Source organism: Salvelinus sp. IW2-2015, linkage group LG27 (assembly GCF_002910315.2).
Source record: "Salvelinus sp. IW2-2015 linkage group LG27, ASM291031v2, whole genome shotgun sequence".
In the NCBI taxonomy this organism is placed as follows: domain Eukaryota; kingdom Metazoa; phylum Chordata; class Actinopteri; order Salmoniformes; family Salmonidae; genus Salvelinus; species Salvelinus sp. IW2-2015.
The window spans coordinates 14,005,134-14,020,476 of NC_036867.1; the positions used below are offsets into that span (position 1 = coordinate 14,005,134).

The following is a 15,343-nucleotide window of genomic DNA, read 5'->3' on the forward strand; positions in this document are numbered from 1 at the left end:
GTACTCCAGGGGCACCAACAACCAATCGGCTGCTCTGTGGTTGAGTCACTGCTCACTGGCCCCAGCTGTTGTTGTGGCTCATGCTTGAAGAATAAGTGTTATTTGTTTCATAATGGAATTGTTCATTGTAATCAGGCCCCTGGTCTATTGCCCAGTGGGGATCAGCCTCAGCAGGGTCTTACTTGAATTCCTGTTATGAAAGCCCAGCAGCCTTTGGTCTACTGTGAGGTCACTAATAGGACAAGTAAGACTGAGGGGAGGAAGGCAAGGGAGGAGGGGCCCCAGAGACATCACTACTCAGCACTACTAAGTCACCACAGCCCAAACTGAGGCCCTCTGAGGCCCCAATGCCCCAACAACAACAGCACAGGAAACACATGGAGAGACAAGGCTTGACGTGTGAGGAGGTATCAGGAACTGTTTACTGATTCCCATCAAAGGAGCGAAAGAAACATAATCAAAGGGTGAACGCCATGAAGGCGCCTCACTTTTGTCTGGTCTGCTGGGAGGAGGAGATCAAGATAGACATCACGGTGTTGTTGCAATCACCGAATCCCTTGAGATTATGCCAATGAGGTCCACTGTAAATCCACTCCTCTAATGTTAACTGGTCTGTTTCCAAAATGGCACACTATTCCCTTTATAGTGCACTACTTTTGACTAGAGTCCTATGGGTAGTGCACTGTAGAGAGTGTACTATATAGAGAATAGGATGCAATTTGGGACTGACACATTGTTTGTCCTCTGGGGCTGCCATGGTGGCCTTACTGTAAATGGACCTATTTATAACTCCACAGTGAGTTTGGATATTAAAATGGTGGAGAAATGGGAAAGTTGTTACCTCTATAACTTTTTTCAGCTATCTGAAAGAAAGAAAGAAGTCAATGTAACACCTCCACATTTTCTCAGATTTGTCTTACTTTATGACTGAGATTTGACTCCATGAATCTGTGTAAGGAATTCAGGAGCATGTCTCCATTTCCCGACCGCCTTCACAGATAGACAGTGCTTGCCTCCCAAATGGCACCCTATTCCCGACACAGTGCACTACTTTTGACCGAACCCGTAGGGCCCTGGTCAAAAGTAGTGCCCTTAGGGTGCCATTTGAGACAGTGTGTTCATTCAAATGCAGCTGGAACCAGCAGATGAACCTAGCCGTGAGAACATTGCATTGGAGGGAGGAAAATATCTGCTCCCATAAAAGAGTGTGATTAGGTCTTTGGGTTATCTGTGGGTTGTTATGAGAGCACAGCCCTGTCCACTCGTTCAGTGACTCCCTTACTCCCTCCTTCCTCGCCCTCTTTCCTCCTTCGTTATGGAAGGTGCAGCTTCATGCAGGCATCGAGCCAGATCCTTAGACGCTAGACCCCTACAGTAAAATAGAGGGAAGTCCAAAATGTAAAGGCATTGTTATCCTTGCGCGCTTGCACCCTGGTGGAGACAGAGTGACAGATTTATTTCATTACCCCGTCTCGAGTGACCTTGGCTGGGGCTTAAACTCTGTGCGCCCCTCCAGTTTCACTATTCAGAGCTGCACTCTCCAAGTCGCAGCAGCAGCAAAGGCATTTTGGGGACCCAAAGGGCTGTCAACATGAGCCCAAACACAAAGACCGCTGCGTTGCTATGAGGAGAGGGATTGTTTCTGAAAGTCATATTTTCCCAGTCCCAATGGTGAGTGCTTTATTTAGTCTTTCTCTCTTAGAAATGATGGGATTATTTAAAAAAATTCTCTGATGGAGTCCCATTTGTCCTCGGCAAGGAGATTTGAATACAATGTACTATTAGGGTTGTCATGGCAATGGCCACGCTCTGCGTGTGTGTGTCAGTTGCCATGCAGTGGTTCGTTTGTTATTCTCCTGTAAAATGCTGGAATACCATGGAGCTGCTAGCTGTCCCTGACATTACAGAAAACACACAGACCAACGGTATCTGTGTTGATTGGTGATTTACTCACCGTGTTTACATCTTTGGGTAGGTATCTTGAGTCATATTTCAAACAGCTACCCGGACGAAATCCTCTGTTTCTGGACTATTTGTCCTATCCAGCTCCTGGACTTTAAGGACGTAATACATCATCTCTCTCTCTAACTCTCTGTGTCCAGCTGAACTTTGCCGGGGTCTGAGGGGCTTTTCCCATACTCTCCTTTCCTCTATCGTAGTTAAATCCACAGCCTCTCCACATATCCCGCTCTCGCTCTCTCGCTCCCGCTCTCTCTGTGTATGGACAAGTCGTGGCACGCACCTGTAGCTAATGTGCCATCATAACAGGTGGATATGATTCACCGCTCACCCCTCCTCCTTCTCTCCCCCCCCCTCCTCCTCTTCCACCTCCTCTGCCCTGTGTGAATGAAAGGTAGTCTGGTAGCCAGTACGGGCGATGATGTGGAATCACTGTGGACACTGGAGAGGCTCAGCTGCACTCCTTAAACACTCACCGCCACTCCGCTCATTAGCCCTGGAGCATGATGCTAATGCAACCTTAGAAAGAGGTGGAGAGGTAGAGAGCAGGGGGGGAGAGAGAGAGATAGAGAGAGAGAGAGAGGAGAAGAGAGGAGAGAGAGAGAGGAAGAGAGAGAGAAGGAGTGGAGAGGAGGGGGAGATGAGGGAGCGTGGGAAGAGAGAGAGAGAAAAAAGAGAGGGAAAGGAGGGGGAGAGAAAAGAGGAGAGAGACACCCCAGTGAAATTGCCCAAAATTGGCATTTTCACAGTGGGCCAGTCTCTTGTTTTGGCATTCGACTGGCCAAATATCAATATGACTGGTATAGGCGGATTGAGTTGCAGCCTGCAGCGTGCGTATTTCAATCCAGTCTTTTATGAAGGTGATTATTTTCGATAAGGAACAATACATTATGAAATGATCAGTGCTGCTGTGCTTGTGTTGCTTATCCTTTCCCCTCTCATTGCCGTTGCTTTCAGAGAAACACAGGGTACGTCTCGAATGGAACCTTTTTCCCTTTATAGTGGCACTACTTTTGACCAGGGCCCATAGGGTTCTGGTCAAAAGTGGTGCACAATATAGAAACAGGGTGCCATTTGGGACGTATCCACAGGTTGCCCACATCCAGACCCCGTCGTCCTAGGGGGGCACAAATCCAATTCACACTCGCCACGCCACCAAGATTATTTATGCATTGGAGATTCACCTTAGGGGAAGTGCAGGTGTGTTTATTTCCCAAAGACAGGGCAACACATGAAATACAATCTCTCTCTCTACCCACACCCACACACACACACACCACACACACACACACACACACACACACACACACACACACACACACACACACACACACACACACACACACACACACACACACACACACACACCATACACACACTACACACATACACACACACGCAAGCTTTTCCAGAGGTGAAAATAATTTGTGTGTGCGCACAGCTCGCGCGTGTGGGCCTTCCTTTCATTTATCAAGGTTCTGTCACTTCTAAAGACTACCCGTGGAAGTTAGCATACACTCTAGTGATATATAGCTCAGTACACTACACGCCCTACTGATCAATGTTTAATGACCCATGATTGGTTTTACTGACCAGCCTAGGCAGTGAGTGCAGCGTACTGAATTTCATACATAGCCAGTATTCAGGAGCCAAATACACAATGACCACCCTGTACATTAATGGTCTAATCCAACCTTGATTTATGTTACTTTTCCATGGCTAAGTATTTATGCCTGTCATGGTGAATATTTATTATTGTTGTCAGAGGGGATGTTTTTTCGATACTTGTTGAGTTCTTTCCTGTTTGTGACCTGACTGGGAATTGTAAACACTGTCTTGTCTGTCCTGGTCTGTCACTGGCTGTATTTTTCTCTCTATTTCTGTTTCTCTGTCCGTCCTGTCTCTCTCTCTCTGTCTCTCTCAATGGATAGCCCCTCACCTGGCTATGTGATCAATCGCTCTCTCTCTCTCTCTCTCGCTCTCTCTTTCTCTCTCTCTCTCTTCCTCTCTCTTTCCCTCTCTCTCTCTTTCTCTCTCTCGCTCTCTCTTCTTTATTTCTCTCTCTCTCCCCCGCTCTCTCTCCCCCCCTATGTCCTCACCTAATCACATCAGTATCTGACCGTGCTTCCTGACCGCGGTGCAGTATCTCAGTCTGTCTCTCTGGTCTGGTTGTGTTCCACAGAGAACCATGAGCACTGTGGAGGAGGAGCCGGACCACATGATACCATGAAGAGAAGCCTGCAGGTCCTGCGCCGCCAGCTGCTGAGTGAGTAGACATGGCTGGGTCCTCATGGCTGAGATAGGATACAGTCGAATCACATACGGCGCATTACGGACACTCATAGCACACGTGACATAACTACAGTTCAATACGAACAGCACAGCTAAGCTACGGGCTTACTGTACATTAGCCAAACTTGTAAAACTGCACATTAGCCACAGGTAAGGGCACAGTAGAATAGAGTCCAGTAAGACAGAAAACAGCTAAAGTGAGGGCACAATAACAGTGCTGATAACAGCTACAAGAAAAGGACCTTCAAAACACAGTCTCAGCCGGTTCCAGGTAGACAGAGAACAGGTATTGTACTTGCAGTGTGTTAATCATCCTTATCTACCTCTGTGTTACATAATCATGTCATACAGTATATGCTGTTCTAAGAATATTAGCAGGTTCAGGGGGGGAAGTGGTGTGATTGTCTGGCAGGTGTCCAGAGCAGAATGTGGAACATGGGGTCAGGCTGAACCACTGACATTACCACAGGCTGTTAGTGGAGCAGGTTGCTCATCTCTACTATGATATGATTCACCCTGTGCCCCATGGCCCAGAACAGAGCAGCGAGGTTAAAGGCTGGGCCTGACTAATCTAACTCAATCATATCACATAGCAGATACACGAAGGTCGTTGACTCCTCAGGAGGCCTCCTATAGGATATGCTGTTGTATACTCAAGAAGAGGGTACAGCCACGGAAATAATGGAACCTTTGGAAAGGAAACTATTTCTTAGAACCTTTCTTAGAAATGTAGGATATGTGAAATTATAGAATGAGATGATTATTTGTTTCATATTGCAGTTTGTTTTTGGTACCGTGTGGTTCTTCGTACCAAATGATCTGTCGCCTCTTTTTGAGAGGTCTCATCAGTTTTCTGTGGAACCCAACATTGACCGTCCAGGTGATATTTTTCACTTAGATGTGCTGTGTGAGTCACAGCTGTGGCCTGCCTCTCCCCAGACTCTTCACACGCAACTCCCTGCATCCTAAATGTCACCCTATTGCCTATATATTGCACTACCCTGTTCAAAAGTACTACACTATATAGGGAATAGAGTGCTATTTGGGGGGTAGCCTAGGTACCTTGTTCTTGTGTCTAGACAGAGAAGCCCACCAGAGACTCCTGCTGCCTTTCTGTAGAACAGACTATTCTCATTTCTCATTCTGGCCTGTACCTGCCAGCGGCGGCATGTAGCCTAGCGGTTAGAGAGGCGAGCTACTGTAGCAACTGGAGGTTGCCAGTTCGAATCCCGGATCTGGTGGGGTCTGCTGGTATCAAATTCTAGATGCCATTGCCTGCCATTGTGTCCTTGAGCAAGGCACTTAACCCACCACAACAATTGCTCCATGGGTGCCCAGTGTGGGAGCCCCCTCTCCAACCTGTGTATGTGTGTCTTTCGGATAAGGTATAAGTCAAGTTTAGGTTGGACAAATAAATAAATAGACAAATAAAATGATCGTAATATAAACCAGAGTTTGGGTGAATTTCAACTGAATTGAACAATGCTCATTGAGAATTCTTGGGAGTTCATTTTTGTTCATTTTATGAGTTGGCCTATAGTGTTGGTTTTGGAGAGGGGTTTCAGAGAGAACGGAGAGTGGGATGATATGATATTATCACACTATACTCCCATTTCCTTTGGTCCCAATCCTCCTTTCCTGTGGTGTTTTTTCTTCTCTGTTCTCTCTCTTCCCTTCCATGTCTGTCTGACTCAACATGGTTGTCTGTACAGGCCCACCTGAAGCTACAGAAGATTGCCTGTTTATTTTCAGAAAACGTTTGTTTTGCCCTCTGTCCTCAATCCAATTCCTTCCAAGTACGGCAATTCCTTCCATCTCCTTGACTCAGGTGCAAATTACATTGTGACGTCAGCTCGTAAAATGCTTATCTGTGAGAGTGTTTAGAGTGATTTGCAAGCTATGAGAAATCTCCCTAATCTGAGTTGCAGGGCCGCGCTCCTCGCCTTTTGGTTGGGTTCTATTGTGGCACTAGATTGTGCTTGTAATAATGTCATAACACCGCCGTAATATCTTGAATAACTTATACATTATGTGTGAGCGGTACAGTGCTGCCGGTCTACTTTATTGCGTTGTTTTTCTCAGCCTTCGTGACTCAATGTTCTCCCCAGAGCCCGAATAACTTCCTAGTTTATGTCTTTCCTTCCTGTTTGAACCGACCGGACCGGACCTGGCCCTGTGGCCCAGTTGCTGTTACAGCCCCCAGTCAACCAGGCAACTACTGTCCTACTAAATCAATACCCCAGTAAACATCAGAGGGCCTTTCTATCCTCCTTGTCTCTCAGTCCTCAGTTCTCTGACAGCGTGGATATGGGATCTGGGATAAACATGTCCGTGTTGTAAAAAGTGTGTGTGGGGGGGGGGGGGGGGGGTAACCTAATCTGACAAGCTTTACAGAACATTCAAACAGGAAGACATTATCCCACTGTGTGATAGGATGAGTCCCAACTGGCACCCTATTCCCTATATAGTGTACTAGTTTTGTGGGCACTGATGTATAGCAGTTAGCGATTAAGGATGCCCTCACCGCCCAGTCCCCCATGGACTGTGTTAACGCTTGTTTAAAAAAAGTAGTGCACTAAGTAGGGAATAGGGTACTATTAGGGTACTATTTGGAACGGTACCATAGACTCTCTCAGAGCTCACGTCTGTGCCGCCCTAACCCACATCCCTAGTCCCAGCGGTCCACAGGATGTGCCCCATCTATCCCTCAGCCCCCTGGGATAACCACTCTCCCCCATAGATTGGCAGGCGGGCCGGGCACACCCAACCAGCAGACCAGTGGAATTTGTCTGTTTACGCCACTTTTAAAGATGCACTCTCTTTACACCTCTGACTGACAGTTTGTTTAATTCCCGACTGAAAACAATTGTTTTTCAAGAATAGTTCCTAACTTGAAAACAGAGTTCATTAAGGTTGATTGCACATAGCTGCTAGAAATAAGTATGTTTGAATAAATGTATTGAACTTTAAGGAGAGATGCTGTTTACATTTTTTTTTTTTGCTTATTATTTGGCCCTCATCCCATTGTATATCCCCCGGACCCATACTGAGGATTAAACTGGAAAACGAATGGAAAACCAGTCCCTTGTTTTGATGAGTGGAAATGTTTTTCTTATCCAGAGTGACTTATGAATACCAATACAACCTCCTCACCAATCAACTGTCAGATCACATGCTGTACTGTAGGTGACATCAGTAACACCTATTGACTACTGCAGCTAGGTCATAATTGGAATAGCATGGACAGGCTTGTTAATCAAATCCCACCACAGGTCTGACTGGGGATAAGGGGCTTTTTGTGCCCCTGCTGTGAAGAATCTCATCAGTTTGATCTGTTGATCTGGTCTGTTCAGATAGCATGTTAAAGATGAGGTTAAATGCACAGGCTCTTCTCAACAAATCACATCGTCAAAAGAAGCCCAACATCTACTTTCATTCGGCTCCGTCAAGCTTTATTTACAAATATGAGCTGAGTGTTTGTGTGTTTTTATTTAACTCTTATTTTACCTGGTAAGTTGACTGATAACACATTCTCATTTACAGCAGCAACCTGGGGAATAGTTACAAGGGAGAGGAATGACCAATTGTAAGCTGGGGATGATTAGGTGACCGTGATGGTTTGAGGGACAGATATGGGTATCTTGCCAGGACCCCGGGGTTAACACCCCTACTCTTACCATAAGTGCCATGGGATCTTTAGTGACCACAGAGAGTCAGGACACCAATTTAGCGTCCCATCCAAAAGACGGCACGGTACACAGGGCAATGTCCCCAATCACTGCCCTGGGCATTGGGATGCCCTTGGCATTGGGATGACCGACCAGGACCAACCCTGCTTAGCTTCAGAAGCAAGCAAGCAGTGGGATGCAGGGTGGTATGCTGCTGGCTATGTTTGTGTGTGTGCGTGTGTGTGTGTGCATGTGTAGTTTGAGTTTTGTGAGATTTGAGATGGAAGCTTATTGGTATTCTGATCGATGCTGTAGAGACAACCCTCCTACCTCCCGTGTGGACTCACAGAGGATCCCATGGACTTAGCATCCGCGGCGCACCATATTAGCAATTAGTATAAACAAGCCTTAACACAGTCCATAGGGGACTGGGCGGTGAGGGCATCCTTAATCGCTAACTGCTATGCATCAGTGCCCACAGTGTTTACAATACAATATCAACCCATGCATGTTTAGCCTATACACCAGCAGCTAATGATGTGATAATATGATTATCTGCACCTGTGGCATCACAGTGAATGATGTGCGTGTTATGCTTGGAGAAGTTGCCCCTTAGACACTGATCTTAGTTCAGTTTAGTGATTTGACCTACTAATGGTGAAGGTGAGGATTTGGGGAGGGTAAACTGTGCTGTGCCTGTGATCTGTGCCTATTTGGACGTAGGCTTACTGTACAGTTTAGAAATAGCGCCTGCAGAACAGCCACCGGGGATTGAATGTTGTCGATGGAGGATGCTGCGTATTATAGGACCTATTTTGGGGAATGTCAGATTTCCTGGGATTTGCTAAATGAAACGCTGTGACTGACCGACCGACTACTGATGATGCAGCACAACTGGGCTGAGACTCCTGCCACATAGGCAGACTAGAGATTTCTCCTTCAGAGAGCGAGAGAGCAGGAGAGTTAGAGGAGAGAGAGAGAGAGAGAGAGAGAGAGAGAGAGAGAGAGAGAGAGAGAGAGAGAGAGAGAGAGAATCTCTCTCTCAGGATTGATCACATAGCCAGGCGAGGGATATCCACTGATCTGTTCTCCACTACACACACTAAGTGGATTCTCTTCTATGATTGATTAGCCTGGTCTGGTGGATATAGGATGCAGTAGTGTAGGCTACATCTCACACTATTATCCCCCTACACCAGTTGGTACACTCTGTAAAAAAAAATGTTATTTGGGCTGTCCCCAAAGGAGAACCCTTTTTGGCTCTAAGTAGAACTCTTTTGGGTTCCACATCGAACCTTCTGTGGAAAGGGTTTTTACCTGGAACCAAAAAGGGTTCTGCTAGGGGGGACAGCCGAAAACACAATTTAGGTTCTAGATAGCACCTTTTTTTTAAAAAGAGTGTAGCCTTGGTAGCTTGAGTAAAGATTGACCAATGAGGATGTGGCTGAATGTTGAGGATTTTATAATTTTCTCCATTAGGATGCATTAATTTCACTAGGCCTCAAACTCAATAACATCCTATGCCCCGAGCAGCCATCTTGGCTTTCTAGGCCCTTGACTCTAATACTGAATGATGGAACGGGGACAGAGAGATGGGGACAAGGCTATTGGATCAAGTGCACAAGACGCAGCAGCCAGCCATATGATTTATTAATGTTCCATTTCCCTCCATCTCATCAATGGAGGACTTATACATTAATATCACTAGCTTCTTATGCAAGTTTACTGCATAAATTGCCCATCCCCATGATAAATCTCTGGACTGTGTTAATGGAAATAGGTTTTTGGTTAATATCACTGACATAAATCAGAATGTAATTTTAACAGTCATATTTACCTTGTCCTCGTTTTTCTAGCAGGCTGTAGCTTGTGATAGCGGCGTTAGCTGCCCCCTTCCTAGACCTGGAGATGGAGGGCTTATGGTGTTGAGACAAGGTCTTTCACTCAAATGTACAAGCAACCTTAAAGCGAGTCAAGTACCTCTGTGTCCTTTGTCTTGTGTTAGATGGAGTCAAGATCAAGGACGATATGTCCTCCACTGTATTTCCTCTGAAACAGTCATTCGTCTCCTCAGCCACCTTACGTTTTACATGTACAGTTGAAGTCGGAAGTTTACATACACCTTAGCCAAATACTTTTAAACTCAGTTTTTCACAATTCCTGACATTTAATCCTAGTAAAAATTCCCTGTCTTAGGTCAGTGAGGGTCACCACTTTATTTTAAGAATGTGAAATGTCAGAATAATAGTAGAGAGAATTATTTATTTCAGCTTTTATTTTGCTCATCACATTCCCAGTGGGTCAGAAGTTTACATACACTCAATCGTATTGTAGCATTGCCTTTAAATTGTTTAACTTGGGTCAAACGTTTCGTTTAGCCTTCCACAAGCTTCCCACAATAAGTTGGGTGAATTTTGGCCCATTCCTCCTGACAGAGCTGGTGTAACTGAGTCAGGTTTGTAGCCTCCTTGCTCGCACACACTTTTTCAGTTCTGCCCACAAATTTTCTATAGTTTTGAGGTCAGGGCTTTGTGATGGCCACTCCAATACCTTGACTTTGTTGTCCTTAAGCCCTTTTGCCACAACTTTGGAAGTATGCTTGGGGTCATTGTCCATTTGGAAGACCCATTTGCGGCCAAGCTTTAACTTCCTGACTGATGTGTTGAGATGTTGCTTCAATATATCCACATCATTTTCCTGCCTCTGATGCCATCTATTTTGTGAAGTGCACCAGTCCCTCCTGCAGCAAAGCACCCCCACAACATGATGCTGCCACCCCGTGCTTCACGGTTGGGATGGTGTTCTTCGGCTTGCAAGCCTCCCTCTTTTGTTTCATCAGACCAGAGGACATTTCACCAAAAAGTACGATCTTTGTCCCCATGTGCAGTTGCAAACCGTAGTCTGGCTTTTTTATGGTGGTTTTGGAGCAGTGGCTTCTTCCTTGCTGAGCGGCCGTTCAGGTTATGTCGATATAGGACTCGTTTTACTGTGGATATAGATACTTTTTACCTGTTTCCTCCAGCATCTTCACAAGTTCTTTGCTGTTGTTCTGGGATTGACATCCACAGGTACACACACTCCAATCCACAGGTACACCTCCACCTCCAACAAGAAGCTTCTAAAGCCATGACATTTTCTGGAATGTTCCAAGCTGTTTAAAGTCGCAGTCAACTTAGTGTATGTAAACTTCTGACCCACTGGAATTGTGAATACAGTGAATTATACGTGAAATAATCTGTCTGTAAACAATTGTTGGAAAAAATTACTTGTGTCATGCACAAAGTAGATGTCCTAACCGACTTGCCAAAACTATAGTTCGTTAACAAGAAATTTGTGGAGTGGTTGAAAAACGAGTTTTAATGACTCCAACCGAAGTGTATTGTAAACTTCCAACTTCAACTGTAAACCAAATCCTCAATAACTCAATGAAATCTATCTAGTAAACATTCCCAAACCCATCTGTGCCAATGCAATCTCTTTGTGGACAAGTCCAGACTAGCTTGAGGATCTCAACCAAACAGAGGAATGAGGAAAGAGAAGACAATAGACAATTTCCTCTGGAGTTTTGGAACAAAGGGCTTATTTACACACACACACACACACACACACACACACACACACACACACACAACGCAACACGCACACGCACACACACACACACACACACACACACACACACAAAACACACATGATATATTGCCTGAACATGTCTTTTCCCACACCAGTTGGCTCTCTTTCCCTGACCACTGTTGCTTCAGCCTCATCCATCAACCACCACAGACATCCACCACTATTCTCCCTCACATCTTTCTCCTCAGCTACCTCCTTTGCGTCTCCTCCTCCTCCTCCTCCCTCTCTTTTCATGTTCCCATCTTATCTCAGCCCGCTCAATAATAGATGTTAATAAAATCCTGTTCACTCTTCTTGGCCTCTCGATCATCTCACTGGTTCATTTACTCCCAGTTCATTTCCTCTCACTGTACCACGGTGGAGAGAGCCAGTTCTCTGTCTGTGTTTGTCCTGCTTACTCATTCACTTCATCAGCCAGCCAGAGGAGCTCTGTGACAAATTACATGGCTCAATCTGCCACACCCAGTTCAACCCACTGCCGCATACAAACACACACATTAGTGTACACACACACATATCAGTAAATAAAACACACACAAGCCCATACCTGTGAACACACGCACGCACGCACGCAACACACACCACACACACACACACACACACACACACACACACACACACACACACAGACACACACACACACACACACACACACACACACACACACACACACAAAACCACTCGACAGAAACAGTATTTACATTTTAGTCATTTAGCAGACTCATCCTGAGTGACTTACAGTTAGTGCATTCATCTTAAGAGACAACCACATATCTAGTCATAGTAAGTACACTTTTCCTCAATAATGTAGCTATCAGAAAAGTCAGAGCTGGGGGGGGGGGGTCAAGTGCAAGTGTTGGTTCAGGATTTTTGGGGGGGGCAAGTGAGGCAGGGGGATTATTTAAGATACTCTTTGAAGAGGTAGGGTTTCAGGTGTTTTTCGGAAGGGCAGGGACTCTGCTGTCCCATCTTCAGGGGGAAGCTGGTTCAACCATTGGGGTGCCAGGACAGAGAAGAGCTTGGACTGGGCTGAGCGGGAGCTGCCCTCCCGTGGGGTTAGGAGGACCAAGAGACCAGAGGTGGCAGAACGGAGTGCTCGGTGTGGGATGCCATCCCACATGCTTGGGGAGCTGTTTTATTCTGTTCTGTATTGTAATGTACTGCTGTTTGTATCAGGTTCATGCCTCACCGTGCCGCCTTCCATGACATAAACAGCACCATACTTTACACATGCTGCGTCCACTCTCTTAGAGGGCATTGGAGGCCAGCAGTTTAGTTGACCACGGCTGAGTCCCAATTGACACCGTAATCCTTACATAGTGCACTGGGACCTGGTCAAAAGTAGAGCACTATATAGGGAATATATTGCCATTTTGGGATGCGGCCTAGGACACTAAGTCACAGTCTTCACAGGGAAGCTTTAGAAGCAGGACATGGGTTATGAGTGGTGAAGGGCTCTCCCAGATATAACTGGAGGTCCATCGTAGTTGTCCTTAGTATTCCGTAACCTTCAGCCCTGTGTGCAGTCATAAGTAGGCATACTCACATTTACCTTACTGTACGGAAGAGACACACATTTCAATTCAATTCAATAGATCTTTATTGTCTGAGAAGGGAAATTCACAATGAAATGGAAGAGAAAGGGAGAATGGGAGTTTGAGATTATGGAGAATCAATACCATTTTATACCTCTGATTCAGAGGGGTTGGGTTAAATGCGGAAGACACATTTCAGTTGAAGGCATTCTGTTGTAAAACTGACTAGGTATCCCCCTTTCCCATCTGTGTTTTTGTGTGTGTGTGAATGCATGTGTGTGCACATGCTTCTCAAGATTAGATGTATTTCAATTGATTGATTAACTCAACCACACATACTGTAGCCTTCCACACAAGTAATCTAGACACTTCACTAAATATTGACTATTCCTCGGGCTGACAAGGAACATCATGCAACATGTTTTGATGTTACCAAACTTAAAAGGTGTTTTGCCTCCTTTAATATTTTAGATATGCTGCTCAATAAAACATGATGATCAGCAAGTTCCCAGATGAATACTAATAAGTATGTTTATTGCAGATGAGGAGGACCAGTGTGCGAGCAAGCGTGGGTGCATGTATGGGCGTGTGCAGAGTTGTGTGTGTCTGCGGAGTGTATTGCTGGAGCATGTGTAAGTATGTACGACGGATGTAAACTCTGTTGCCATTTTGTTGTCCGCGGAGCCGGAGCGCATGTATTTTCCAGGCTTTTCCCGACCGACCGAGGGCCGGGTTGCCAGGTAGTGTTGTGATAGCGGGGATTAGATCCTGATTGAGGGTTTGATTGAGGCCAGACTACTGCATGACAAACAGTGTTGCACACTATCACACTCCTGAAGTACAATGCTCCGGAACAACTGCTACTGTAAGTCTATAGCAGCAACATAGTAGCTATGGTTTACTAACAGCCCCCACAATGGACAACATAATATAGTAATCAATTCTACTCTGTGTGAATGGAACCATAGATAGCCTATATGTGACTGAGAGACATGTATATATGTATTAGTATGTTTGTGCATGTTGGAGGATGGAATACAGTAATAATGTGTTGAGGAGACCGGGGTGGAACATACCACCACCAGAGATCAACAATGGGCCAAAATATGAGGCAAATATTCCTGGGGTGGGTCAGACTATTTCTGTGAGACCATATGGTCTCCCTGCCTTACGGCCATCTCTCTGAGACCACCATTCATAAATCAAACTATCCTGTCTGTGTTATCTCCCAGTCATTGGTCACTCTGGAGTGTCTGGAGTAGGCTCCTCTATGCATTAGGGATGAGACAGGCTTGGTAAATGGAAAGCAGAGGAGAGAGGACCCTCTGATACAGTACCTAGCGAGCCAGAGCAGCTGTGTCCTAAATGGCACCCTATTCCCCACGTGCACCACTTTTGAATAGGATGTAATTTAGGACACGCACATATCGGGAGGAATATGATTTATGAGTTGAAGGCTGTGTTTAAACGCCTATTGGACTGGGGGAAATGAGTGTATAGGAATGTGTGATGCTGAATACTGGTAGATGACTGAGTTAAGATGGGTAATCAGTACAGTGTTTGAGATTGTGGACATGTGCTGGTGTGACTATGTTTTTTGTGGTATTTCACCCTCTTTATTACCCTTCTTTGTCCTTATACTCTCTTTTCTTTATCATTCTTATCTTATTTAATTTATTTATATATTTTCTTTTCTCCATCTGTACATATACACTACATGGCCGAAAGTAAGTGGAGATCCATTCAAGTTAGTGGATTTGGCTATTTCAACCACACCCGTTGCTGACAGGTGTATAAAATCGAGCACACAGCCGTGCAATCTCCATAGACAAACATTGGCAGTAGAATGGCCCATACTGAAGAGCTCAGTGACTTTCAACGTGGCACCGTCATAGGATTTTCCAAAAAGTCAGGTCGTCAAATGTATGCCCTGCTAGTGCTGCCCCAGTCAACTGTAATGCTGTTATTGTGAAGTTGAAACATCTGTCCTCGGTTGCAACACTCCCTACCGAGTTCCAAACGGTCTCTGGACGCAACGTCAACACAAGAACTGTTCTTCGGGAGCTTCATTAAATGGGTTTCCATGGCCGAGCAGCCGCACACAAGCCTAAGATCACCAATGAGCAATGCCAAGCGTCAGCTGGAGTGGTGTAAAGCTCGCCGCCAATTGACTTTGGAGCAGTGGAAACTCTGGAGTTCTCTGGAGTGATGAATCACGCTTTCCAATCAAGCAGTCCAATGGATTAATCTGGGTTTGGG

At 45.5% G+C, this 15,343-nt stretch overlaps 1 protein-coding gene across 2 annotated transcripts in view; it reads left to right on the forward strand.

Annotated features, from left to right (window-relative positions):
• LOC111953819 (transmembrane protein 108) overlaps positions 1–15,343 on the forward strand; it is a 72,181-nt gene that overhangs the window by 43,807 nt on the left and 13,031 nt on the right. Inside the window, exons 1-2 of one of the 2 annotated variants that reach the window (XM_023973329.2) lie at positions 1,347–1,671; positions 4,142–4,225. In XM_023973329.2, coding sequence (XP_023829097.1) covers positions 4,186–4,225 — 40 coding nt within the window. In that variant the 5' untranslated portion in view covers positions 1,347–1,671; positions 4,142–4,185. Of the gene's footprint in view, positions 1–1,346; positions 1,672–4,141; positions 4,226–15,343 lie in introns of those variants that run through there. The other variant, XM_023973328.2, reaches the window with a different exon arrangement.